This window comes from Poecilia reticulata, chromosome 15 (assembly GCF_904066995.2).
Source record: "Poecilia reticulata chromosome 15, P_reticulata-male-v2, whole genome shotgun sequence".
Taxonomy (NCBI): domain Eukaryota; kingdom Metazoa; phylum Chordata; class Actinopteri; order Cyprinodontiformes; family Poeciliidae; genus Poecilia; species Poecilia reticulata.
The window spans coordinates 1008751-1035690 of NC_088844.1; the positions used below are offsets into that span (position 1 = coordinate 1008751).

The 26940-nt window shown below is 37.5% G+C and overlaps 1 protein-coding gene and 2 long non-coding RNA genes across 7 annotated transcripts in view; 1 reads left to right on the plus strand and 2 right to left on the minus strand.

The window, feature by feature from the left end:
• Positions 1-26940, minus strand: part of LOC103476613 (GDNF family receptor alpha-1-like) — a 150140-nt gene that overhangs the window by 4306 nt on the left and 118894 nt on the right. For all 4 annotated transcript variants that reach the window (XM_008429088.3, XM_008429087.3, XM_081616079.1 and 1 more), the window contains one exon: positions 15909-16090. In XM_008429088.3, the coding sequence (XP_008427310.2) occupies positions 15909-16090 (182 nt within the window). The remainder of the gene's footprint in view (positions 1-15908; positions 16091-26940) is intronic.
• LOC145555019 (uncharacterized) lies at positions 222-6674 on the plus strand. Of its 2 annotated transcripts, none has more exons than XR_014091068.1 (5): positions 222-310; positions 399-461; positions 641-763; positions 5200-5312; positions 5960-6674. It is a non-coding gene; the product is annotated as an uncharacterized LOC145555019 (long non-coding RNA). The 2 variants fall into 2 exon arrangements; XR_014091069.1 differs by having other exon boundaries at positions 228-316.
• Positions 18530-21884, minus strand: LOC145555126 (uncharacterized). The gene is made up of 3 exons (XR_014091214.1): positions 19211-21884; positions 19013-19094; positions 18530-18901 (listed from the first exon to the last, which is right to left on the minus strand). It is a non-coding gene; the product is annotated as an uncharacterized LOC145555126 (long non-coding RNA).

A 26940-nucleotide genomic window follows, 5' to 3' on the forward strand; every position in this document is an offset into this window, starting at 1 on the left:
AAAGACAAACATGTCATGTTTCCTGTGAAACATGTTCAAAGAACAATTTGATTGTTGTACCAGGATAAAGTCAGACTTTTCCCCACCAGAACATCTGGGGGCCTAACTGAGACGTCAACTCTGACTCGGTGCCCATCTGCTGGATCTCCAGTGTCAATTACGACGGTTGTGGTCTGACTCAGTCCTGCATGGAATAAGTCTGCATCCGGCCGAGACGAGTGGCCAGCCGGTGGACCTGCGCTGCCACAGCTGGGTGTTTGACCCAAGAGCAGAAACTCAAACTGCAGCTCTGCTTCACCAACACAAAAAGGTTTGGGTGCGTTACTTTTTAGTCAGACTGAAGTCAACTTGGCCTTCTCTACTATTAATCTATCATTTTCATGAACCTCATTTACTAGACATTTCATACAAGGCTCTTTACAATACTGAAGAGTAACATTCTGCCTCCTCCATCACCCCAGGTGAGTTTCTTCACGTTGGAAAAATTTTTGCTTTTTGACATTGTGGCCATGCTCTACATCAGCTGTATCATTCCTAGCTTTAGATTGTTTGTGGACTGTGGAACTTTAATTGCTTTCTAGGATGGAATCAAAACAAACCGCAGTGTGCATTTACCTCCGTTCCCTCTGCTTCATTACAGAAAGGTCACTCTGGATCTCACCTCACATCTGTTCTCCGCCTGGAAACCACGGAGTGAGCAACAGTCCCACAAAGCAGTAATTTCTTCAGACAGCCGGTGGTGGGAATGAAAGCACGATTTGTGGTATGTGGAGAGTAACTTACATGACTTGAAATATTTCTCTGTAGATTTTTACCTTACCTTTGTTCCCATGAAAGGAAACACTGAGAATACAATAACGTACTCAAACAATTGGTAAAATCTTGGCTGGCCGTTTAGGTTAATTAATTTCTGCCTCAAGACATTTGGAAAACCCTTCCTAAGTTCACTTTGCAATTCATTTGGTATGAAAATATGAAACTTTTCCTATAGATGAGAGTAAATTTTCCACATTCTTAATACGAATAAACAAAATCAATAAAAATATGTGGGAGGAATGCATGTTCCTCCCTACTGAGAATTTTAGTAATTTAATTTTATGACTTTTTATATCCTTTCAGCAACTTTTTTTATGGCTAGCTCAAACTGAATTTCCAAGCTATGGCAAAAAAAGAATAAATAGCTTGTTTTGTTGCATAAACACAGTCATGAATATGAAATAACAGTGCACCGAGATCAAATTGCTCTGGTAGATGCTGATGTACTGCAGCTGACGCAAATGTTAATGTGATTTGGAAAGATAAAAATCAAGAACCGCTGTTACTTTTTGGAGTTTCACATGAACTGTATACAAGAGCAATATAGAAATTGTAGATCTAAATATACCAACAGATTTAAAAATTTGGTTGGAACTAAAACCATAAAGATTCTTCTATTAACACTGTAAAACAGCTGAATCTAATTAGCTTAGTGTGTAATTTTGCACATGTAATCCCAGATGGTTTTGTTGTTTTCAAAAGTGTTGCAACCTGTTGAACTTTTCCACGCTCTGTCAGCTTATAAACACAAATATATAAAATGCAACGATGCATCAGTTGCCTGACTCAGTAGAAGAATCAAAAATCAAAGGCCAGATTGATATCAAATTTTGACTTCATAACATTGTAGCTGCAAAACGACTTTGGGGCAGCAAGAGCATCTTGTGTTGACAAGAGAAGCTAGCTAAGCCGTATCTGGTGACGAGTGGTGTTGAAGTGGAAATGTCCGCTTTAAGGTACATGAGTACCTTAAAGCGGACCACCAACCTTCTTAATGGACGTTACTAATCTGCCTCAGAGGTTCCAAGGCTTCATTTCTTTTCCTTCTGCAGGAAAAGAGTTGATGAAGAAGTTGAGACCATTTCTTCAGGCCTACAGAACACATACTTCTTAATGTAAAGTTTTATTTACCCACTCAAACAATGTACTTTTGCTGTTTGCTGAAAAATGGCTTGGCAACACCTGGTTCAGCTCTTCATTTTTTGAGTTGAAATTACGATCTCAAAAAATAGAACAAATTGAACTTTTATAACTTTATCACCTTGAATCTTGTAAATACTGTTTTTCAGTCACATAAATGATATTTGCAAGTTAAATTAATTAAATATTAAACCAACAGACAGTACTCTTGTTTCATAAGCACTCTGCTGAATTAAAATTTTCAAGTTTGTGTTCTATGAAATTAATCTTAATTAATTTAACATCAAATTTTCACATAATGTCTGAAGTTCATATTTCAAATTATATAGCATCAGTAAATGACTGGCAGCTTCATGCATCCAGTTTTTATAACATCAGACAATGAATCTGTTTATTGTCCCATTCATTTGAATTCAGTTTGTTATGATGATTATCCATCCGAGGTTATAAAATTTTCAACAAAGGTTTAAATGTAGGTGAGTTAAACAGATTAAATGAAAGTCATAAAAACTAGATATTCTGGTAAAAAAAAATGTTTTCATAAAGTTTATGAACATCTTCCTATGTATTCTAAAACACGACCACCAAAGCTCGTTAGGAAACAAAGTTTTAAAGGTCATTGGATTAAAATACACTTACATACATCATGTTTGCATGCTCCAGATCCACTCTGAAAAGTCACATTAGCATGAAGTAACCAGTTTTTTCCAGAGCAGTTCCTACATGCTTAAAATAAAAATATTTTTATGAAGCTATACTGAATGAATAACTATGACAGAGCAACAAAGATGATGGCAGATAATATGCTTTCCTGTTTCCTCTACAGGAAAAATTAAAAAACAAACAGAGCTTTTAACATAATATTTATGAATACAGACAATGGAGTAAAGGTAAGAAGCTGGATGTACTTTAATTGAGATGAAAATTTGGTGACCACAGAGAAAAATTCAGGTCAATTTCCAATTCATAAAACAGAATAATGACTTTACCCCACTGAAGCATCCCTCTCAGTGCTTCTCTTCTTTTGTGTATCAACTATGATGTTCAGTGAAGGATGAAGTTAATTGTCTTTATATGATACAGTCTTTTTCATCATTTCTTATTAGACATTTTTTTGTCCCTAAAGACTCACGCAAGTCATGTCTGTGTGTTTTACAGAAGGACCGTTAATTTTGATGAATTAATTACATCAACATTACTTTGGAACATTTTAACACGATCAACTGGTTTTTTTGACATACAAAAGTTCTGATTGACATACAAAAGTTCAAGTGTTTTTGTGACGCCCATAAATGTGACGCACAAGCAACATCTGCAAACAATAGAGATGGATGACAAATGCAGATAACTTTTTCTTCAAAAAATTATCTGACAGTGGGAAAGACGAGTTAGGGTTAGCCTCGTTTCCATTGGCCATAAAAACATGCAAATTGGAAAATACACTTTCTCAATGGAAAAACACAAATTTAATAAAAACACATTTTTAGACGAGGTGGTTTCCAATCGGTATCAACGTCAGTGTATTTCACAAAACTGTGATCAACATGTGATCAGCAGTCAGATTTTAATACTGGTGGAAACAATGAAGAAGAAGACAGAAAGTGGGAGTCATTAGAAAACATTAGCAACAAACAGAAATGTCCAGAACACTTCCAGAGAAATATCCCAGATAGCACACGATGTTAAATCAACGTTGAAAAATAGTTAGAATCGTTGATTTTTGGTTGAAGTCGACAAATGACGGTGGATCAACCATCAAACAACCATCCAATCAAACCGTTGAAACTGTGTCATTGAATCAATGTTGTTTTGTGGTTGAAATCTGATGACTGAAATGCTGAGGTCTGATTAATGGTTGATTTTTGGTTGAAGTCGACAAATGACGGTGGATCAACTACAAAACACACTCTAAAAAGAAAATAGTTGAACCAACTTAATTGAATTGCTTGTGTAGGTAAGAAGCAATTCAATTAAGTTTATCCAACTGAATTTATTAAATTTATCCAACTTAAGTTTAACCATTTCAATATATTATAATCATCCAACTCAATTTGTTAACACAATTTGTCCCTCACAGGAGGGAGCTGGAATTGAACTGTCAACCTTGTGATCACAAGACAACTGCTCTACCCACAGAGTCACGGTGGCTTACCAGGGAATCTGTCCCTGGTTAGCTTGAGTCGTTGTGTCAGAAGAGGGATACAAATGTATCAAACTTAATTATTTCAAGTAAAGTCAAAGTGAATCCAGTGTGTTTCAGCTCTGGTCTTCCAAGCCCTGCAAGTTTTAGGCATTTCTCTAATTCGGCACACATGATTTTAAATGATGTCTGATTAACAGGGTTTTGCTGAAATAAAAACACGCAGGTCAGTTTGCCTTGAGGACAAGGTTTGGGGAAGTACTCGTGATCTAAATGTTCAATCAATGGAAGCTGTTTTTCACACCCCTCTGGACACACCCCTTTCCCCCCGCCACCCACCACCCACCTGGGCCCATCTACCCCTCAGTCTCCTCCCCTCCTCCTTGGGCTCTGGGTGAAACAATTTTAATTTTAAGTGAGGGTTTTAAATTTTCACATTTTATTTTGTTAAAGATTTTTTTTGGCTCTAGTGGCCTTTATTTGATAGTTAATTGACAAGAAAGGGGGAAGAAATGCAGCAAAGGTTGCCAAGGCCAGGAATCGAGCCTGCGATGCCTGCGTTGGGGACTGGGGGAGGGGTGGGCAACTCCAGGCCTCCAGGGCCGGTCTCCTACAACTTTTAGATGCGTTTCTACTTCAACACACCTGAGTCAAATAATAAGGTCATTAGCAGGACTCTGGAGCTATTGGATCCAGGTGTGTTCTATCTAAGAGTTGCAGGACACCGGCCCTCAAGGACCAGGATTGCTCATGAATGATACGTTTTTCAATATTACTTTGATCTTAAATGTGTTTATTGAAAAATAAGGGCATTGTTTTGCGCCCATAGTAATCCTGGTTATTTTGGGGCAAAACAGATATTTTTAATAATTGAGGTCATGTCTCATTTTGTATTATTTTCATCCTGCCCACCGCTCCAGGCCTAAGTATGAAATCCTGCGAGATTTTATGAGATTTGAGTTTTTAAAATAGGGCGGGGCCTATTGTTTGGTCTGAGAGAGCATGTGGTGGACAAGGAAGTGTAAGGCTGGCTGCTCCAGGTGGGCTTTAAATTGTTGTGATAGTAATCACTTGTTTTTAATTTTTTATTATGATGTGCTTAGGGACGTGCTTAGATGTGTCTCTGTTCCAGAACAACTGAGTTAGATGATTGCATGACCGTCTGCAGCCATCAAGAAGTGCAGAAGGTTGTTAATCATCCACAGATTAAATCCAGGTGAGGCAGAAAGGAAACACTTAAAACATGTAAGGCAGGTGAAACACTGAACTAAACCTGCTAATGACTGTTGTTTCTTGGATTGGTAACTGGTTAAACTGAACTATTATTACTGGTGTAGGATCTTTATCAGCACGTGGACATTTTGTAATGAATTTAATAAACCTATTTGGAAATATTTGTAGTTGATTGAAGATTAAACTAGCTATTTGATGAAAGTTTATTCTGTATAAACTATAAATAGTTTTTCCAACTACAGTATAAATCACCTTTTGCTCTATTTATCTGTCTCTGGTGTGTTAAATAAACCCTGGTCCTCCCTGAGTTTTATCTTTAGGTTTTCTGATAAGCAGCCTTTATTTTAAATATTGATTCCCTTATTTTAACATGAGTGCAGCATCATAAATCCTACACTAGACTGCAGCTTCATAGGTAAATGTAGTTGTATACGTAAACATTAAGATAAATATTAATGAACAATTAAGATGAATATTAACAGTGAGTGTACATGGGGAACTATATGGTTTGTATTTGTTCTCAGACCTGTAACCAGTACACTGTTTAATCTTTCAATGTCTTTCAGAACTTTTCAAATGTTTATCATATTTCTAACCGGCACCTTCCTCACTTTTATTTTTGTTTTTCAGCCGTTGCTCTGCAGTTTGACCGGAAGCTGACTCTTGAGGACTGCAGTAAAACTGTCAAGAAGTGGCTTCATTACACGCCAGAATGAGAGGAAGTCATCACGAGGAATCAAAGTGATGCCAACCAGAGTCAAACTGGGGTTACCACAACTTGTACTGTTTCCCTGGTTCATACAGTACAAAGCTTAACCTCATGGACTCTGAGGTCCATAACTGTCAGACTGTTATTCTGACAGTCAAAATGGAGTCAAATATGTTTTCTTAAATAAAATGTTATAGCAAACCTATGTTGTCATTTTTAAACTTTTGTACACAGTTTACCCATGATCTACCAATAATATAGTGTTTAACACCAGTGAAGAAACTTTTCGTGGTATGTTATGATGTAGACCTATCAGAACAAAAGATTTACATAAATCCTTAGCTTTCATTCAATATGAAATCAACCCAAATCTGCATGTAGATCAACATTCAGATGAAGGTTGAATCAATGTTGATTCCTAACTGATTAAATGTAAAATCAACAGAAATATGCATAAAAATTGACATACAAATGACTGTTGAATCAACATTGATTCCTGACTAATTCAATGTAGAATCAACAGAAATGTGTGCAGATCCTCGTTCAGATGAAGGTTGAATCAACATTGATTCCTACTGATTCAATGTAGGATCAACACAAATATGCATGTAAATTGACATGCAGATGATGGTTGAATCAACATTGGTATGTCAGTTATGGTTGAAACCCTAACGTTGATTCAACATACAAGTCACCGACCACTTTCAATGTTGTTTCAATGTCGGCGTTCAACGTTGATTCAATGTTTCTGGCTGACATTGATTCAATGTTTCAATCATTCTATGCTATCTGGGATTATTTTCAAAGATGTTACATAAAAGATCAAAGACTTGAAACACTTAAAAACTGAGTGGTGCAGAGTTACTATAAAAACAATAAATATATTTGTTGAAGTCAACTGTCTATTACATAATTTAGCAGCAGAAATAGTTTTGAATTGAGAATGTTGCTTATTTTGTAAATAGATGTTTTTTTGGTTAAAATGCAATTAATTATTTACACATTCTGCAAAGACTCAATTAAAAGTTTTAACAGAAAAAAAGCTCTACTTTAAAGACAAATTTTATTGTCTCTAAAAGCAAAATAACCTATAAACTTTATAGGATATTTAAAGCTCCTCTTTAATTGATTCTTAAAAATGAAAACTTTTACTTTTAACGTAAAAGTAAACATACTTTAGGAAGTATGTTAGCACTAGATGGCTTTTAGATTCTCTGGTTAATTATATTTGTGCTTGCATGCATGTGTGTGAGTGTGTTAGAGTGGGGTTGTAAAACAAGGAGAGATCAACAAGAGAAGTCGACCTTCTGACAGGTCTGTCCCTGGAGAACGTCACTTCTGACAACATAATTTTGATGCTAGCTTATGGACGCATACCCCCCCGCATGCATGCTTTCTCTGGAGAAGCATTTAAACACAGCAGCCCTCTCTAACTTCTAAGTTGTGGTTGGCATGCTACATGCTATTAGAGTGTTCCTGACAGCACGCATGCATCACTGCACCACCAAAACTTTATCCATTATCAGCATGGACAGTGCTGGCGTGTGTCACTGAGAGCACTGGTTTGTATTTGTGTGTGCAGGCTGGTGAGTCAATCTGCTCACTGTATGGTTGTACAATAAATGTTTCCGAAAACCAAATAGAACTGATGTTTTTGAAGGAAAAGCCATTTGGGATAAAAAAAGAAAAAAAAAAAAGATAGTAAAGTAAAGAAAACAGATGAAAAGTCAGAATGTATCTTTTGATCCATCAGAGCAAAACGACTAAATAACACCAGCAATGTGATGTGTTTTATGTAAAAGTCTTACTGAATGACAAAAACTCTAAGCTTCATAGGTTATCTATCTAGGGTTTTTTTTTTATCCTCGTGCGATCCTAACATTCTGTTTACTCCCCTTGTCCTATGGGTCAAAAATGACCCGCTCTAACAAAAGCCCCAAAATAAAGCAGATTAGAGATGTGCCGATCAGGTTTTTTCCTGCCGATTCCGATCACCCAAGAGGGCTGATCACCAATACCGATCACAGATACCGATCACATAATTATAATTTTTTTAATCATAAGCACAACGGTTACATTATGTTTTAAAAAGGAACCATGAATTCACCTTAATTTAGATAAAAGCTTTTAAATAGCTTTTTCCAAGAAAAAAACAAAACAAAACGGGCATTGTGCAAATTGTACTGCTATCAATAATACTATCTTTAACAGACTGAAAACATATGAAGGCTCTGAAGAGGCTAAATAATGTAAAGAGTCTCAACATTGCCAGCAGATTCAAGTATAAAACTTAACATTCAAAGGCAAATACAGGATCCATTACAATAAACAATCCAGAGTTACTGAATGAAAACTTCCTGATAGCATGGCGGCTAGCTGATTACTGCTAGCTCTGATTGGCTGTTTCTGACTGAGCGGAGTAATTATCGATTATTTTTCAGAGATTATCTGTCTCATGTTAGGACAGCGAAAGTTTTAATACGTGTGTAAAATTAATTTTTTTAGGTTAGATGCTGCAGCTTTAAACAGAGGTTCGGTGTGAGAGTCACTACCAAGTGGAGCAGAAGCGGCGCTCCATCTGTCAAATATTACTACCTGTAGCGCGTTTGTTCAGCTTTCTGACGGTCATGTTAATCCGGGTAAGTGTTTGTAGCTGTGCGCTGCTTTACCTGCTATCTGATCGTCTTTTTCACTGAAGTGAGCCTCGATGTAGCCAAACTCCATCAAGTATGGCATGGCATTGTTTTTATGCCATATTAGATTCGTCGTGTTGATGCATTTTGACCCGCTTCACCCCACGTGCTTCAATTTTCCGCCGCAACACGCAAACTTCCCCATTCACTTAGTGCGTTATAGTTACACATCGCTTAGTATTTGTTGCTGCGTGCTTGCGCAGAGTGAAGGAAAGAGGAGACCAGCTGCACAGGCAGGCTGCAAAATTAGATGCAGGTGATCGGTTTGTGTGATCGGCACAAGAGACTGTGATCGGCGATCACCAATCATTGTTCACGGAAATCTGCCGATTATGATCGGTGGCCGATCGATCGGCACACCTCTAAAGCAGATTAATTGAATTTTAAATCCAATCTATTTTGCATGATGAAACAATCTGATATTTATCAATTAAACTCATTTTAATACTTTTTATCATTACTTTAGCATATTTTTGTTACACAATACAAAAAGACGATCAACAGTATTACACTTTTTTTTCTTTTTACCACAAACCAAGTGTTGTATCAGTTTTCTTTTACGCAGTAAATGTTTATTATTGTAATTATATAAATATGAAGTAATTACTTCTGAATTAGTTACATTGAAAGGGAAAAAAGTCAACAATTTGGAATTTTTTAGTCAACAGCTCATTCTTTTATATTTTAGGAAGTCAATTATAATACCTCTTGTAACAACAAAAAATTTTGCTTGATTTTGTGAACAATTTAACATCAGCTCTTATCTCATAATTATATGAGATGTTCAACACAAGAACATATTCTGCTCAACATAAGGTGTTGAACATAAGATAAACATCTTCACGAGATGATGTTCATCTCATGAAGATGTTCTGATGCTGAGCATCCTCAACACAAGATGAAGAACATCTTCTGTTCAACATAAGGTGCTGAACTTATAAGATGCACCTGCACTTATCATCTTCAACATAAGCTGAAGAACATCCTATCCCTCCTACCCCACATTGAACATAAGATGAAGAACATCCCTATGAGATGGAGAAGTTCTTCATCTTATAAAGATTCTCCAATTTTGAACATCTGCAACATACAAAGAACAACCTATACTTAACAGCCCACATTGAACATGAGGTGTTCAACCAGGGGCGCCGGCAGAAATCAATGGGCCCCCTGACAAAAAATGTGTTTGCCCCTTCCACACCCGCACAATTTTTTGAGTCTATTTGACCCATAAAAAGCGTCACAATTTTAAAGGCTTGCATCTTACCTTGCTTTCTTTGGTTCAATACTGATAATTAGCACAATATTTACTGCTCATGAACTTAGCATCCAACAGTCCACATCCAGTATGCAAGTAGGTTGCTTAATTTGTTTCTATTGGTTTTAGATTACTGAAATGTCTCTCCCCATGAGCAACAGTCAAAAGCAACTTGCAACTACACATAAAGCAATCCAGACTTTTAAAAATGCTATGTAGTTGCTTTAAATTCAAGCAGCAGTACATAACTTTAATAAAAAATATGTTTTCTCCATATTTGTTAAAGTTGTCACATTATCATAGCAGTTTGTTATGAGACAGATAATCTATGAAAACAATCAATCTCCTCTATCTCTGAATTACTATTACTGGTTAAAGTAATGCGGCGCTGGCGGAAATTTTTACAAAAGGGGGGCGCTGGGATTCTTTTGGGGGGGCGTTTGGTCGAAGGTAAACTTTACACCTTATATGCACAACAATACCAGTTTAGGCTTTGAGCAACTTGGTAAAACTGTATTGTGTAAAATTAAATCATGCCTGGCTGCAACTGTATCGATGGCAGCTCTTCTACTTCTATTCAGTGTTTGTAGCTTCTTGGCGCAGCTCCGTTCTCCTGCTACTGGTAGCTTCACCGCATCAGTTCAGCGTCTCACCGGCTGATGACACTGCTGTGATTCACTTTGTCTGGAGTCTGATTTTAACATATTTTATGTTTTACTGAGGGTTTTTGTACATATGTTTTGACAGTTCTGTGATCATGTCAAAGCAGCAACTTATATTAAAAAGTGTTTTATTTCCGTTTGAAGGTTGCACGCTTCCATGGAAGAACAACAGAAAATTGCTCTAATAAACATGTAATTACTAAAATCACGATACCCTCACTTTGTATCCCTCTGAAAAATGAACCCATTTAAATAAAGAAATCCCTCCATGGGTGATACCACGATAGAGAGCGTTCATTTTATAGTGTTAACACCGGCGCTGTAAGTGGTCCGGTATGAAACGGGTGTGATAGAACAACAGTACCACAGCATTTTAAATTTCAATAATCAGAATACCAAATTGTTTCCGTTGTTTTAAAAGGTTTATGTCAGTCTGCCTTTTCCCCATCGATACGTTTCCCGAACGCTGCGCGTTAAAAAAAAAAAAAAAAAGATGCGCACATTGCGCAAAACTCTGAAACAGGAGAAGCGGGACATAAAGCGGAGCGACAAACTAGATGTGAATTATGGCATAAAAACAGAGAATCCGACACTGTACAGTGAAAAATCAACACATGATGTGAAACACATGACGATTAGGCGGCGCAGCAGGTGATGAGTGAAGATTACTGGTGGTGAGCGTCAATAAATGATAAAATAAATCTAGCAACAGGAAATAAACTAAAGTGGACATAGCAATAAACCAAGAGATGATAATACTAATCAAAGGAAACTAAATGGAAATGAATGAAGAACAAAATGCAAGAATAAACTAAGAAACTAAAGTAAATACAGAAGAATAAACTGGTATGGCAAGACCTTTCGAGCAATAAATACAGAGGACTGTATGGCAAGAATAAACACACTATTTCCAGATAAAAGGTAAAATAATATTGTTGAAGTGCCATGGGTTTGTTGAGACCATATCTAATACTGAGAATAAATATGTCTTACAGACCATAACAGTACATAATTTAACACTTATTTATGTTTTAAATTAGATTTGATATATTTATTTCTTCAATATTATTTTTCATGTCAGTGTTAATGTCATGAGGCTGACGACTCCATGACACTTTCAATTTGACTCATTAGGATTTGATTAAGAATCATATTTGTTCTTTATAATTTCTGTCCAGTACAACTATTAATCTATAAATCAATAGTCTATATAAAGATATAATCCATGTTTCTATCTCATATTTGTATGGCATTAAAAGAACCTGGAACTTTTGTTTTTCCACTGAAAGCTCTGGTTTGCACAATAAATGCCATGTGGGTGAAATTTTACGGATGAAACCCTGATGTCCCATTCTCCTGAAGGCAGCACAGAGCTGCACCACCAGAAACCGACAGAAACACTGAAAAGAAGAAGAGCTATGATTAATGTGGTTACAGTTCTATCCACGTTTTAATGTTGCAGAGCTCAGTCGTTTTGCAAATAGTTTAAAGTTTAAACTGGCATGTTGTACATCTTTTATCTGGTCATTTTGTGGAATATTTAACAACTAGAAAATGGCAAAGAATAAGAATATTTTTTCCACTCTTTTACTCGTTTAACTTGAATGTTCATTGCATTTTTCGTAGACACCTGTGAAAATAATTTCTATTCCCATGGCTTTTTTATTCTCTGGGAAATTATTTTTGATGATAAATACAGAAACAAGCATAAAAAAAATCTACAATAGTGACAGTAATATTAATAATAAAATAATAGTCAGTGCAAAGTAGCCTACAAATTATTTAGTGGGGGCGGTGAGGGACCTGGATAAAGGCTAGGGGGGCGCTGGCCCGAAAAAGATTGAGAAACACTGGGTTAGAGCTTCTGCTCACTGACTCATTTGTTAAGTGGTAAAAGGCACAGGGAACAAGTTAAATATATGAATATGCTGGTAATTGTTTTCCTTAATTCATTTAATGCTAGTGAAATGTAGGCAAACAGTAGTCTGTAGCTAAGCTACAGACTAGCTACAGCTAAATGGTTGATAATCTCGCACAGTCTTCCCACCTCTCTTGGAGAAAAACTGGGTTATAAATTAACACTCTTGCATTTTCTCTCTCTCTCTCTCTCTCTCTCTTTTGTTTTTGAAAACCTGATTTTATAACTTTTCTTAGCAGCATAGTAATTGGCACAGTCGTTTCGTGGCAGCTGTATTCAGCTGCAGCTTCTACTGATTGTAGCTGCATACGTCACCGTCAAGCACTCCAAGCAGGAACGAACCATTTCATGCAGATCCAGGGGGGGTTCAGGGCAAAAACGGATGTGTGTTTTTTGGTCTGGGAGGGGTAACATTAAATTTTTACTGCTAAAAACAATCTTTGAAAATACAATATGATTAATTTTGTATTTTGTATCCTGCCACCGAGGAGAGGTGGCAGCCCCTCTCCTCGGGCTGCCACCTTATCGTGGTGGAGGGGTTTGAGTGTCCAATGATCCTAGGAGCTATGCTGTCTGGGGCTTTATGCCCCTGGTAGGGTCACCCAAGGCAGACAAGTCCTAGGTGAGGAACCAGACAAAGCGCAGCCTGAAGACCCCTTAGGGAATGCTAGACCCCTTGGATCTAGCATTCCCTCGCCCGGACGCGGGTCACCAGGGCCCCACTCTGGAGCCAGGCCTGGAGATGGGGCATGATGGCGAGCGCCTGGTGGCCGGGCTTTTACCCACGGAGCCCGGCTGGGCTCTGCCCGAAGAGGAGATGTGGGTCCCCCTTCCAATGGGCTTACCACCTGTCGGAGGGGCCAAAGGGGTCGGGTGCAGTGTGTAACGGGCGGCAGCCGAGGGAGGGGACCCTGGCGGTCTGATCCTCGGCTGCAAAAGCTGGCTTTTGGGACATGGAACGTCACCTCTCTGGTGGGGAAGGAACCGGAGCTAGTGTGCGAGGTTCCGGTTAGAAATAGTTGGCCTCACCTTGACGCATGGCTCTGGTTCTGGAACCAGTCTCCTTGAGAGGGGCTGGACGTACTTCCACTCTGGAGTTGCCCACGGTGAGAGGCGCCGGGCAGGAGTGGGCATACTTGTTGCCCCCCATCTCGGCGCCTGTACGTTGGGGTTTACCCCGGTGAACGAGAGGGAAGCCTCCCTCCGCCTAAGGGTGGGGGTCGGGTTCTGACTGTTGGTTGTGCTCACGGGCCGAACAACAGTTCAGATTACCCACCATTTTTGGAGGGGTACTGGAGAGTGCCCCTCCTGGGGACTCCCTTGTTCTACTGGGGGACTTCAACGCTCACATGGGCAATGACAGTGAGACCTGGAGGGGCGTGTTAGGGAGGAACGGCCCCCCCAATCTGAACTCGCGTGGCGTTCTGTTGTTGGACTTCTGTGCTCGTCACGGATTGTCCATCACGAACACAATGTTCAAGCATAAGGGTGTCCATATGTGCACTTGGCACCAGGACACCCTAGGCCGCAGTTCGATGATCGATTTTGCCATCGTTTCATCGGATCTGCAGTCGTATGTCTTGGACACTCGGGTGAAGAGAGGTGCGGAGCTGTCCACTGACCACTACCTGGTGGTGAGTTGGCTCCGGTGGTGGGGGAGGAAGCCGGTCAGACCTGGCAGGCCCAAACGTGTAGTGAGAGTCTGCTGGGAACGTATGGCGAAGTCCCCTGTGAGACGGAGCTTTAACTCCCATCTCCGGCAGAACTTCGAACACGTTCCGGGGGAGGTTGGGGACATTGAGTCTGAGTGGACCATGTTCCATGCCTCCATTGCCGAGGCAGCTTATCGGAGCTGTGGCCGCAAAGTTATTGGTGCCTGTCGCGTTGGCAACCTTCGAACCCGTTGGTGGACACCTTCGGCGAGGGATGCTGTCAAGCTGAAGAAGGAGTCCTATCTGGCCTTTTTGGCCTGTGGGACTCCAGAAGCAGCTGATGGGTAACGGTGGGCGAAGTGGTATGTGGCTCGGGTGGTCGCTGAGGCAAAAACTTGGGCGTGGGAGGAGTTTGGAGAGGCCATGGAGAAAGACTTCCGTACGGCTTCGAGGCAATTCTGGTCCATCATCAGATTCAGCATACCTTCATACCCCCTATACCTTATTGGTTTTTATTATGTCTGATATAGTTTTCTGTTGTGTTTGGGAACTTGTGTGATGTGAGAGGTTAGCTGCAGATTGAGAGTGCAGGTGCAAGTAAAGTGCAAGTTCAATTCGTGCATCAATCCAGTGTGTGTGGGGGGGAAGGATGTACAGGTGTGTGTGTGTGTGTGGGTGGTGTGTACACACACACCACCCACCCACACACACACACACACACACACACACACACACACACACACACACACACACACGTGTGTATTAGAAAGAGTTTGCGTGTGACCTTTGAACTCTTTTTCTGGTGTTTAAATGCTTGTTATAATTCGCGGGTCTAAAATGACCCATAAGACAATCTTTGTACCCTAGTGGTGTACAGCACACATGGAAATATAAACAAAACCAAAGTATCACTTTTTCTAATGACGGGATCAATTTAGGAAAAGTCATAAAATTTCAAGTCGGAAAAAGATAGCTTAGGGTATTTTTTCAACAGCTAAACATTGAAGTGGGTCACTTTTGACCCAGAAGACAACACAGTGGTTAAATTAAGTTAAAGCAGTGACAAATAAGCTAATAGAAAGATTGGATTTTCCATAACCTGGCCTTCACCTTCCCATGCAATCCCACTAGATTCTCATTTCCCTTTACTGCTCTGTCTGGGATTTCTCCCACCGACATCGATTTCTCAAGCAGAACATCAACCAGACTAAACAGCAAGGAGGAGTAAATGATGACATTCATACTCTGTGGTGTTTTAGAATTTAGAATTAGAACACGCTGCTAAATGTGCTGATGGTGGAGAAACAACCATCTAAGAAAACCATTTATCTGTCGTCATGCTAACTACTCTTAGCATTAATGACAGGCTCTGCTGAGAAGTTGTATCATAACAGAGAACAAAGTGATGAAGAAAAGCTCAAAGGGAGCGACGTGCACACTTGCTTGACAGCACTTAGAACCACCTACATACATTGGTTGTTTCTAGTTAACACTGACAGAAGGCAGAGGAGCTCGGCCTTACTGATTATCTGTCTCATATCATACTGTCTCAACATATTTTCAACAATTATGTATAAAATTAAACGTGATGACATCACACGCAGTTCTTTTCCACAAAGTATGTCACATTGACAGATCAGATGTGACCTCAGCCAGAGTTGTGCTATAGAGTTTTACTTTGTCTCACCTGTAAGTTGCCACAGAAGTGGTAGAGGCTGGAGTCGGCGTTGATGTGGTTGTCTATGTTGTTGGGGATGCGTTCGCGGTTTCTTTGGTAGGGCGTGGTAATGGAGGTGGTAGTCTGAACGGGAGATATCGGCGGCCACATCCCAATGTCTGTTCCGTTCCCAAAGGCCTGGATGGCATTACCTATGGAAAACAACAGCGATAATCTCAAAATGTCAGCTTGACATGTCAGCTGTAGAGGAGTCAGTGTTAGATAAGCTAAGATGGTAAAGAAGGATTTCCAGTGTGCCAGTTTAGCACCCACCTGAGTCTTATCGCACATCCCAATGTTGCTATTCCCTATGTTAAAATAAAATTTTATATTGGAACCACAATTAAAGGAGAGTTAGAAGGTACTTAAGTTTTGTTATCACTTCCTTCCATTATAAATTCACCACACCGTAAAAAACCTGAGTGCTGATGTGACTTTTTACCATTAGAGTCCATTAGCGGTCCTATTAATAGTCTGCTGTGGCTTTGATGTAAAGCACAAACGCACACATCAGAAGAATAGCTGAGCTTTACAGAGCTGCTGTTTGAATATAATGATATGCTTCCTTCTACCGGTGAATTATGACCCTGATGCTGCGGAAATACGGCGACGGGTGGATCTGCATAACAGCTCTTTAACCCCACAGAAACTGAGGGTGTGAAGTGTCACAATGACGTTTACATGGTGAAATGTACCAGGGTGTTAATTTGTAATGTGATTTTTAGCTAATTAACTATAAATCACTGAATTAATTTTTGCTCCAAAGATTAGAAATCAGTTTTGTATTATGATAATTATGTGACACATATAAGCGCAAGAGTAGCTTTGTGAACCCAAACAAAAATGGAATCTGAAAGTACTTTTGTGCAGGGTGGATTCTGTTGAAAAAGTTCACGTTGTGTGAATGGAGGATAACTTTAGCCTGAAAAAAAAGTGAATTTCTCATAGCATCTAAATTGGTTTGATGCCCAGGGCCGTGCAGAGACCACTAAAAGGGCAGGTGCTCAAAAAAAAAAAGGGCACATCTAACCGCATTCTAGGACAGAATATTAACAAAGCCTCTCAGCTTTCAGAGTTTAATAAACAATGATAAATTACAAAATCGTGAGATATACAATCAAAGCTAAGGAAAATATCTATATAGAACATACAACTATGCATATGTAAGATATTTTATTAGAAATTTCTTTCTGCAGGTCTACTTTGTTATAGGACAGTATTGCAATATTCAAACCCGCAATTTAGCAAGATATGTAAATCAGACCTAGACCACCAGACATATTTTGTCTTTACACAATTACACTATTAAAAATATAAACAAGGGCATAATGCAACCTTTTAGTGGACTGTAATCTATAAAAAGAGCTGCCTGTTTGCTGCAGTGGAGATGAAGATGGTCCATTCAGGAAAGCAGAGCTGCATCAAACTTTAACATAGAACTGCAGAAAAACTTTTTTTTTAAAAAGAAAAAAATTAATTGTTAATAAATGTCACCATGAGAAAAGCCTACTGAGTTTTGCTTAAAAATCTTTTTAAAAAATTAAAATCACACATAAAGTGAAAAAATTATTTGCAAAACAAACTTATTTGCGCTTGTCAGAAATCTTTTCTTGCTATTCTAAGTTTCTGTTTGTGACTCAAAGTTTTGCTTGTGATTCTCACATGACGTCGGGGGCAAAATTGCAACAAGATTTCTGATGTGTGCAAATAAAAGTTTGTTTGGCAAATAACTTTTGAAGTTCACAAGACAAAAATTTGTTATTTAATTAAAAAAAAGTTTTTTAAACAAAACGTTTTGTTATTAAAAAATAAATCATTACAATTCCAAAAGTTTTGATTACAATTTTATTTTACTTAACTGAGGTTAGTTTCCCCCCCCCCCATCAAATAATTGGGGGGGGATTTAATTCATACTCTGCGAACCAGACCTTAAACTTGGATTGAGTTCTTTCCCCTTCATTAATGACACACTTTTATTACATACATTACATATATCTTTATAATTCAGGGTGAGTTATTTTTAATTCTAAATGAATATCCTTGTTGGACTTTTATTTAAGTGTTATTCTCCTTCAAGATACATTTACTTAACGCCAGAAAAAAAATTGATGTACATTATGCAGCAAGATGTGCCCCTATTGCATAAGCGATACTGAAGAATGACTGCTGTCATTAACAATACAGGGAAGACCCAGGTGAAAAAAAAGTATACTTTAGTATACTAAATTTTAACATACATATTTAGTAAACTTTTATTGATGTACTTAAAGTGTACTATTTTGGAACAACTAATTTTGTGCTTAGTATACTTAAGTAGTATTTAAATAGTATTAAATTACAACTAATAGTATATTTTAGTATACTATACATACTTTTTTGGAACAACTTCAAGTGTACTTAGAGTGTACTTAAAGTATACTTTTTAAATATCATATTTCAGAGCTTTATTATTATATTTTGATAGAATTATAATATTTTGAGTGTAATAATTCTGTCTCAGAATTATATTAAAAATATATATTTAATATACTTCAAATATTTATTTAAATATACTATTAATATATGAGTAATGTATTTAAATGACACTTAATTTTTACTTTTGATTTCCAGCTATTGATAATAAACTACAATTTTAATTACTCGTGAAAGTCTTTATTCCTACGTACCTATTTTGTAAATGACATGCATAACTACACTACAGTACTTACATTGGTTTAGGCTAAAATTACATGGAAAGATTAATTACACAAGATGTTCAAGGTGATTCAAATATTTTGTTTTATTACCGACATTTAAAAATTGTCCAATTTTACTCACAACTTTATGAACTTTACATAAATGATCAGTTTACACATAAAAAGTGAGCACATGAACATGAAAATTTAAGTGTGACAATAAAACATGAAAGTGAGGATCAACGACAGAACATTCCCAGTCACTGCACCACTGCACCTTACAGAGACCTACAAAAAAGAACAATAGAGCAATTAAACAGGGAAAGCATTTGTATTTAAAGAGAACAGAAAAATGGCAAATAAAAACATAAAACTTACAATTTTAAAACGTGGACTCACCATGTATGTGACATCATAAGAACTGATGATGATTGGGACCGGATGCCTGTGGTGGAAAAACATTTCTGGGTGTCTTCTTTGCCTGTTTATGTTAGAAGTAGAAAAATAATAGTCAGCAATATCACAGAGTCAGTTGATGTTGGCATTAACTATTAACTATGAAGCTGTTTTAAGTGTGGACTTAAGGAGACAAACTACCTTAAAATCTTTCCATCCATGATCTGAACACACTGATCCTTGCAGGGTGGTGAGGTGGGCTGGGTGTGCCCATCTCCAGCAGCCATCAGATGAGAGGCAGGGTTCACCTTGGACAGGTCACCAGTCCATCACAGTGCCCTGAAAGTCAACAACAAATAAAAAAATGAAAGATAAACGTTAGATTAACAAGAAGAGAAAAATTCTTTCCAGTTACCTTTAAATCAAATCATGTTTATTAAGCATTTAGTGTTGGTAACACAGCAGCTTTTGTTGTTGATAATGTAGCTAGCTCCTCATTGAAAAAACAAACTTGCATCATGAAGACAATGTGGAGGTTCATCCTTAGAGCTGGTTGGTGATCTGGTGGAGCCAGAGCTTCTTCTGAGACAGGAAGGTCTTTAGGTTTTCTAACATTCGATTTCTCTGGCTTCCTCTTCCATCTTCATTTGCTTAGTTAGACTGCAAACATAAGTTGAAGATAAAATCATTGATGAACGAGTTAGAACAACAACCACCACATAATATCAAAGTCTCTTTGTCTTATGGAGCTTAATTAAATCCAGGTTAGTTTATGAATTAAAGTATAAGTTGCAAAAAAACAGCCTCCATGCATAACATGAAGCTGAATGATTGCTATAGTAATAATCATACAAGTTACAATAAAATTGATAAAATAATTATTTAAGAAACCAACGTAAGTTATATATCTTTACTGCATTGTTTATAATTAAATGATGATAATTAAGAAGCAAACTTACCACCAGCTACCAACACTTAGCAGCCTTCATCCCTCCGGGAACCTTTTGTTACCCACATTTCATTTCCATCGGTTGTTGTCCCGTTGTGTTGTCGTCTAACTCGGACTAGGACGTCACCAGCTTGAATTTACCAAAATTAGTAACTATTATCAAGGCCTTCTCTACTTTTAAGGCAGTATTATGCAAGTAAAAATGGTGAATTTGAACAGCGTCTGTTATCTTCCCTGTGTTCAAGTTTTTTCTTCTCTTTGTGGCGTTTTTTAAATAAATGAAAGTGTGCAATACCGCCACCATCTGGTCTGGAGTATGAACTGGAGCTAATGCCATTGATTATAAGGTTCTTACATCACACATCTGAAAATTGATTGGGTACTTTCTTAAAAATTACATCATGATTATCCTTTTTTTATTGTATGCAATTTTAATAAATAGTAAAAGATTATTAAGGCACTTAAAAATTCATACATATTCATTCATATTTTGTTCACTTAAAGTATACTTTTATTTAATATATTAAAAGTGTATTTTGGTACAATTATGTTTAAGTGTGTTTAAAGTACTAATTTCGAAATTGGTACAAGTGTATTTTTAGTATACTTCAGATATACTTATAGGTAGCACACTTAATAATTAGTATACTTAAAGTGTACTTTCACAAATTTAAGTATGTTTGAAGTATACTAAAGTATACTTTTTTTCACCTGAGGAAGCTTTTTATTTATCTTGCTTTGCTAGCAAAGTCGTTAGCTAGCAGCTAGCTAATAGCACATCAACAACCGTCTAATGTCTGTATGATAAAAATACTGAATCGATAGATAAGAACAGTTTTTCCTCACCTGGCTGTCTCCTCCCACTCAGTAGCTCTTCAGAGAAAGGCAGACGCAGAGGCCTGTCAGTGTATGTTGTATTTCATTACCTCTCTGCTTAAACCGCTACTCTGTGTGGAAGCAGAAACGATACTTCAACGTTTTCCGTCATCTGACAAGTAGCAAGTCTACTCCACTTTATTCACCAAATACTTTTTTTAAATTCACCAAAACCTGTTCTGTAATCTGGAATGTTCGCTACGTTGAGCTCCGCAGTTAGCCGCATTATCTCACTGCGCGAGAGGCAATTGCGTCATGCGTCATGGGCAAAAGGTCAAAGGTAGCAATGGGTCTGGCAACACCGATGCGTCGGCGCATGTGTCAAGCCCACAGACCAAAACCCATAGACATAATATAAGAGTAGACCCCGCATTGGCTGCTCCAGCGCAGGAAATACGGCGGCCATCTTGGAGCGGTATACCAAAGTAGGAGGTATACCCTCCTACTTTGCTCAATCAAAACAGCAGAAGATGCCTCAGCATTGAGGGATATTGTTGTTCGGATCTATGGATTATTGATGTGAGGGCTCCACAGACAACATTTCACAAGTAAGATGGACATGTTATTGTGTATATATTGTGATTGGAATATTACTTTACTGTATTTATGTCCACTGGCGAGATACCAGCTAATATTAGTTACAGTGCTTGGTGTAATATGGTGTTCAGCCCCGCTATGAAGGCTGAGATTCCGTAAATCTAAAAAAAAATAATTATTCTCTAACATTGACTTAGATTATCTGACACAAGAGCCTATATTAGAAATGAAACAATATAACGCATATTATAAAACTTATATTATGTGTTATAACATTCACCAGCAAAGTTTACACAGGTGGTAAAGACTATTATTTATATGTAATTCTTTCACTAGTAAGATACATCCCAAATCTTCCGTTTTTGTTTTGAAAGTTTCATAAAGACACGAAGTGAGGAAGAAGAGGGAGATATCTATAAAGAGAGACAGATTCACTGCAGCACGGATGAATCTCACATCGAATTTTGGACTCAATCTCAGCTGCTGAATCTCTCTGAAGCTAGAACTCGTCGGCTCAAAATCATATATATATATATATATATATATATATATATATATATATATATATATATATATATATATATATATATATACATACATATAAACATGTATCCAATATATATTATTCAGTATTAATCGTTATTTATTTGTGTTTGTATAGTTATATAAATATGTATTGATATTACTAAATAATTTATTAAATAAATTATGAACGGCTGTGTGCTTAGTAATATGCTCATCATTCATCAATATCAGAATATTCCATTCCTATTCTATTGTTATAGCCACTAAGCATATTTAAATATGCTGAACTATGTATTTAAAACATACTTAAATAATACAATTGTTTATAAATGTAGCGTTGATAGATATTTGAATCTGGTTTCCAGTAACAAAAAAGCGTGTTATGATCGATTAAATGCGCTGATACGTCATTGTGCCTGCTAAACACATAACGCTGAGGGGAGTGGTGTACCGCTCCAAGATGGCCGCCCTAAATCTCATCAGCGACAATAGGCGAGAGCGGTCCATGAGGCGTCTATCCTTATATCATGTCTATGCCAAAACCCGTGTCAGTGCGCGTATTGGTTTCAGCAAGTCATGTGACCGATAGAGGAACTGTTTCGAAATGACATTAACGCGCCAAACTGTGTTTATAAGGAAGCGAATCTGTCAATCTGTCAAATGCATTTGCCAAACGAATTCTTGATCTTTTACGGAACAGCGTCAACTATGGAGCAGCTTCAAAGGAAAGGTTTCCGCAGTAGTGTGGGACCATTTTGATCTTATATTGGAAAATAAATTTGTTTTCACTTTTGTTGTTTCATCCGTTTCTTGTCAGTTTCTACTTGACTTATCTGAATTAAAAAATTCAGCTGAAATTGACTCTTAGTTTACCGTATGATTGGTAAAAACAGTCTCCGCGCTTCTTCTCTACCTGAGTGCCAATTACGTTACGGTATACAGATTGGCCATTCAGGAGATGGAAACTGAAACTTTGAAAGCCAGCTGGAAAAAAACTGTGGCCAGAGGCAGCGCAAAACTGGATCGGAGGCTCGCTTGACGAGATCCATTGCTCTGCCGTAGATACAGCTGTGAATCTCGCGGGGCAGGTTGGAGGAAACGCTTTAATGACGTAACTGCGGATCACATTAATGCCCGAATGATGCACATGCACATCCGTTGATCTGAAAACAGGCTTTGTTCTTTGGTTTCAATGTAGAGTATTTAATTATGCTGTATAATAATTGTAAAAACTAAAGGTAACTACGTCACGGATTTTGCCTATCACGGGTTATTTTCGGAACGCCACCCCTAAGAAAAACAAGGGTTCGCTGTAAACGTAGTGTTTACTTAATTTTTTTCTACAGCAGAAAAAGTTTTATCAAAAAAGCGTAACAGACTAAATTTCAAAGTGTTGTAAAAACTTTTTTTAAATAAAAATTTGTGGAAAAAGAAACAGTCTATGCATCCTCATTCCAAACATATTCACTTAAAATTTCACTTTATGGTACATGTTTACATTATTTATTGACTGTATATCAAATAAATTTTACTGAAGATATGACATAATACAATATATAATATTCAATAAAATACAAAGACTTCAATCTTATTGTATAGATAAGACTTATCTTATACAATAAGATAAATCGTAGTGCCTGTAGGAATTCTTAATGTCCAGCAGGTGTCACTATTGAGTGACACATTATCGACACAGAATCGACACAGTTTTGCTATGTGTCGAAACGATACATGACGCCTCCTCTACCCATCACTAGTCAAAGGTAACAAGGTGACAGGAGGGTTTATTATGTTGTACAAAAAAAAACAACAACAAAAAACTAAATAATTTTAGTAAATGTTATGTGTCAGAAGAGGGTCTAGAAAATAATAATACCAAAAAAAATAAATAAAAATAAAATTAAATTAAAAATTGACCAAAAGGGCACTTGGGGGCAAGGAGCAAAAGGGGCAGGTGCTCAATTGTTTCAGAAAATGAATATTAAGCACAGACTGTTTTTTTCCAGCATCCTTATGGCCTGACTGGGTCTATTTTTGCCAAATAGAGACTGTGAATATTTTTGCTTGTGTTTTTTTGATTGAGTAGCTGGAAGCTTTATGTGGAGACATCAGAAGGCTGATGAGCACATTGGAAGAACTGATGGCTCTTATATGTCTTGTCTGCCTCCTCACCTAAAGCCTAATTACAGTCGGCTCTGTATGTCCTCTTTGCATGAGTTCTACAGTATTCTCGATCACTCATTTCTGTTGTCTACATTTGATGCAAATTATCTTTCTGAGTGAGATAAGTTAGGATACAAACAAACAGGTAACAGCGTATGTGACAAATATTTCAGAATGTTTCACAAAGTTTGCTTAATTGTTTTATGTAGATATCAGTGTGGAATTGGGTTTTCAGATCTGTCAACATATTTGGCAGTAAAAAAGAACATTATGACAGCAGCAACCAGAGTAATTATTTTCAGTAAAATGTGAAACCTAATTTATGATAATCTCGTTTAAGTGGTGTTGCTTGGCCCTGTTTGGAGCCAGAAAAAGAACCAGTGGGTTTAACCTGCCCTCATACAGATTAAACTTCAACACTTGGAAGTATTAATATAAGGGTTTCGCAGTAATCCTCCAGTGAATTTGCATAGTAAACTCTGAGATGGAGTGCTTGGCTTTCCACAGCCGAGGAATTGGTATTTCTGTCCCTGTTGAGTCGGGAGACATAAAACCAGTTTACAGTCACTACTGTACCAAAATATAACTATATAAATATTTCTTCATAAATATAACCATAGATAAACATTTTCTAGACCAAAGTATCTTTCGAACAGCTTCAGAGGAAATATGGTAGAAATATTTTATGACTTTTGACTAAGATTTCCAAAAATTATTGGAAAACATCCATTGAAATGTACTCAGAAAAGGAGAATATGTATGAAGATTGTCATTCTTCTCTCTAATATGACTAACACTCTTCATCACAGAATGGATCGGTCTTTTTCGACCGCGCAATATGACGTCCAAATTACAAACAGCTCTGTTTAGATTCCTTCAAGTGATATTATTTAAGCTGAATTTCCAACATGGTTTTTTTAATGCACATTTGAAGTATCACATTAGTAAAAATGGACTAAATAAAGTGACAAGTCACAGAAAAATGATCAAGACCTTTTAAACACTTTAATTAGGATGAAACAGCTGAATTACAAAGTGGGTCCTTGTTTTAATTGTATTTTTTTCTGTTTGCCTTTATAAGGCTTAATAGGTGATGGTTATGTGTTATTGGAAGACATTATTGACAATACATAAAACTTATATTTTCTGAACATTTTTTAACTGAAACACAGCCGGCTGCTGGATGATTTTTCAACCAGCGGGCTTAGCTAGTTTTCTGGGGGGAGTCCCTGAATGTAAGCTGTGGAAATAACTTACTTAAAAAAAGTTTTTCTTGTTTTAATTTGGAAACCCAAACATTCATCCAAACATCCAACCACACAGTGCATTTCACCAAACATGATACAATCTTCTCTCCGCAGTAGATACTGCTGTTAGCAGGGAGGACTCCCACACCGACATCTTTATTTACTGCTTTATATCTCACTTTACACACACAGTGATTGTTGTAAAGATAGAATTCAGATGGCTAGTGTGACCTTTGCATTTCCAGAGAACGAGCCATGGAAAAGCTTTGAACACATTAAGACTTTGGTGTCGTTTTGAGAGTATTAAGCGGCAGATACAAATCTCAGCTGAGAAGTCACTCTGCAAACGCTGATAAACTGTAAGACAAATTACAATATCAAAATGGATTTGCTATCTTCTCACCAGATATTCTTCATGCTTTTATCAAGTTAAGAGAAAAACCACATGAGGAATATCTCAAACTGCAGACTCCGTTGGCTTTATTTTAATAGGGTCAGAAGCCAAAAAAAGAAGGCTGCACGCTTCAGAATTAAAGGCTGATAAATTCAAATCTGTCTTAATTAGGAAATTCCAGCTCTTCCACGATAAGGAGTCTAAACTGTAGCACACGGACTAGATGCTCTCTCTACTTCTGCCCTTTCTCCGTCTTCCTCTTTTGTTGTGACCCTGTGGCTGGTGTGTGTCAGGATCTTTAGAGTTGTCAGTTCCAGTTACTGCTGAGCAAGCTTAATGAGAGCAGAAAGAGGCAAGGCATGAAAGGACAACGGCTGAGACCAGAAAGGAAAGGATGAGGACTGCCAAGTGGAAGGGGAATGAGTAAAAGTAAGTGATCAGAAAATACAGAAACAGCGAAAAAAAGAGAGTCAACTACTGAATCTGTTTATTAAAACTGACAAGACATTGAATAGCATAAAAATAGATTTAAAGCTTTTATTAACCTTCTCTGGTCTTACAAATTTGACTTTGAGACATTACACAGCAGGGATGCCAGCAGGGATGCTGTATGATATCGGTATCATACCGATATCATATCGGTATGATATCGGTATCATATCATACCGATATGATACAGGAAAACGGAGCAGAAGTTTTTTTTTCTTTTTTTTTTAAATACAGACAAAAGCTTTTATTTGTTCAGTCGGTTCAGTTAGGAGTAGAACAGCCAATGTAAAATAAATATTAAAGAAACTGAAACTGACAGAAACAATAAGTTGACTAGCTTTGTCAAATAGCATGATCTCCCTAAAATAATGGCCTTAGTAATTTTTAATTGAAAAATGTGATTTTTGGCAAAAAGACTGACTTTGTTAACCAGGAATAGCATAATAAGATAAACCAAGCAGGGTGAAATTAAAATAACAGAGAAGCAGAAAGAAAAGTGCACAAGACAGAAGAGTTGGTGAAAATGAGGCAGCGTCTTGTTGGTGTTTTCTCATCCCATTCTGACGGGGAAAAACCAAACCAGCAACTTTACTTCTGCAGAGCAGAAACACCAGCAGTAGCAAGTTCCCCTCGTTGTCACTGAAGTTCATTATTTTCCCCGTCTGTGACGTTCCAAAGCACACAGTGATTTAGGAATGCTGTGATTAACGGGCTGCTTGTCACAGGTGTCTTCTGGTTCATTGTTTTATCG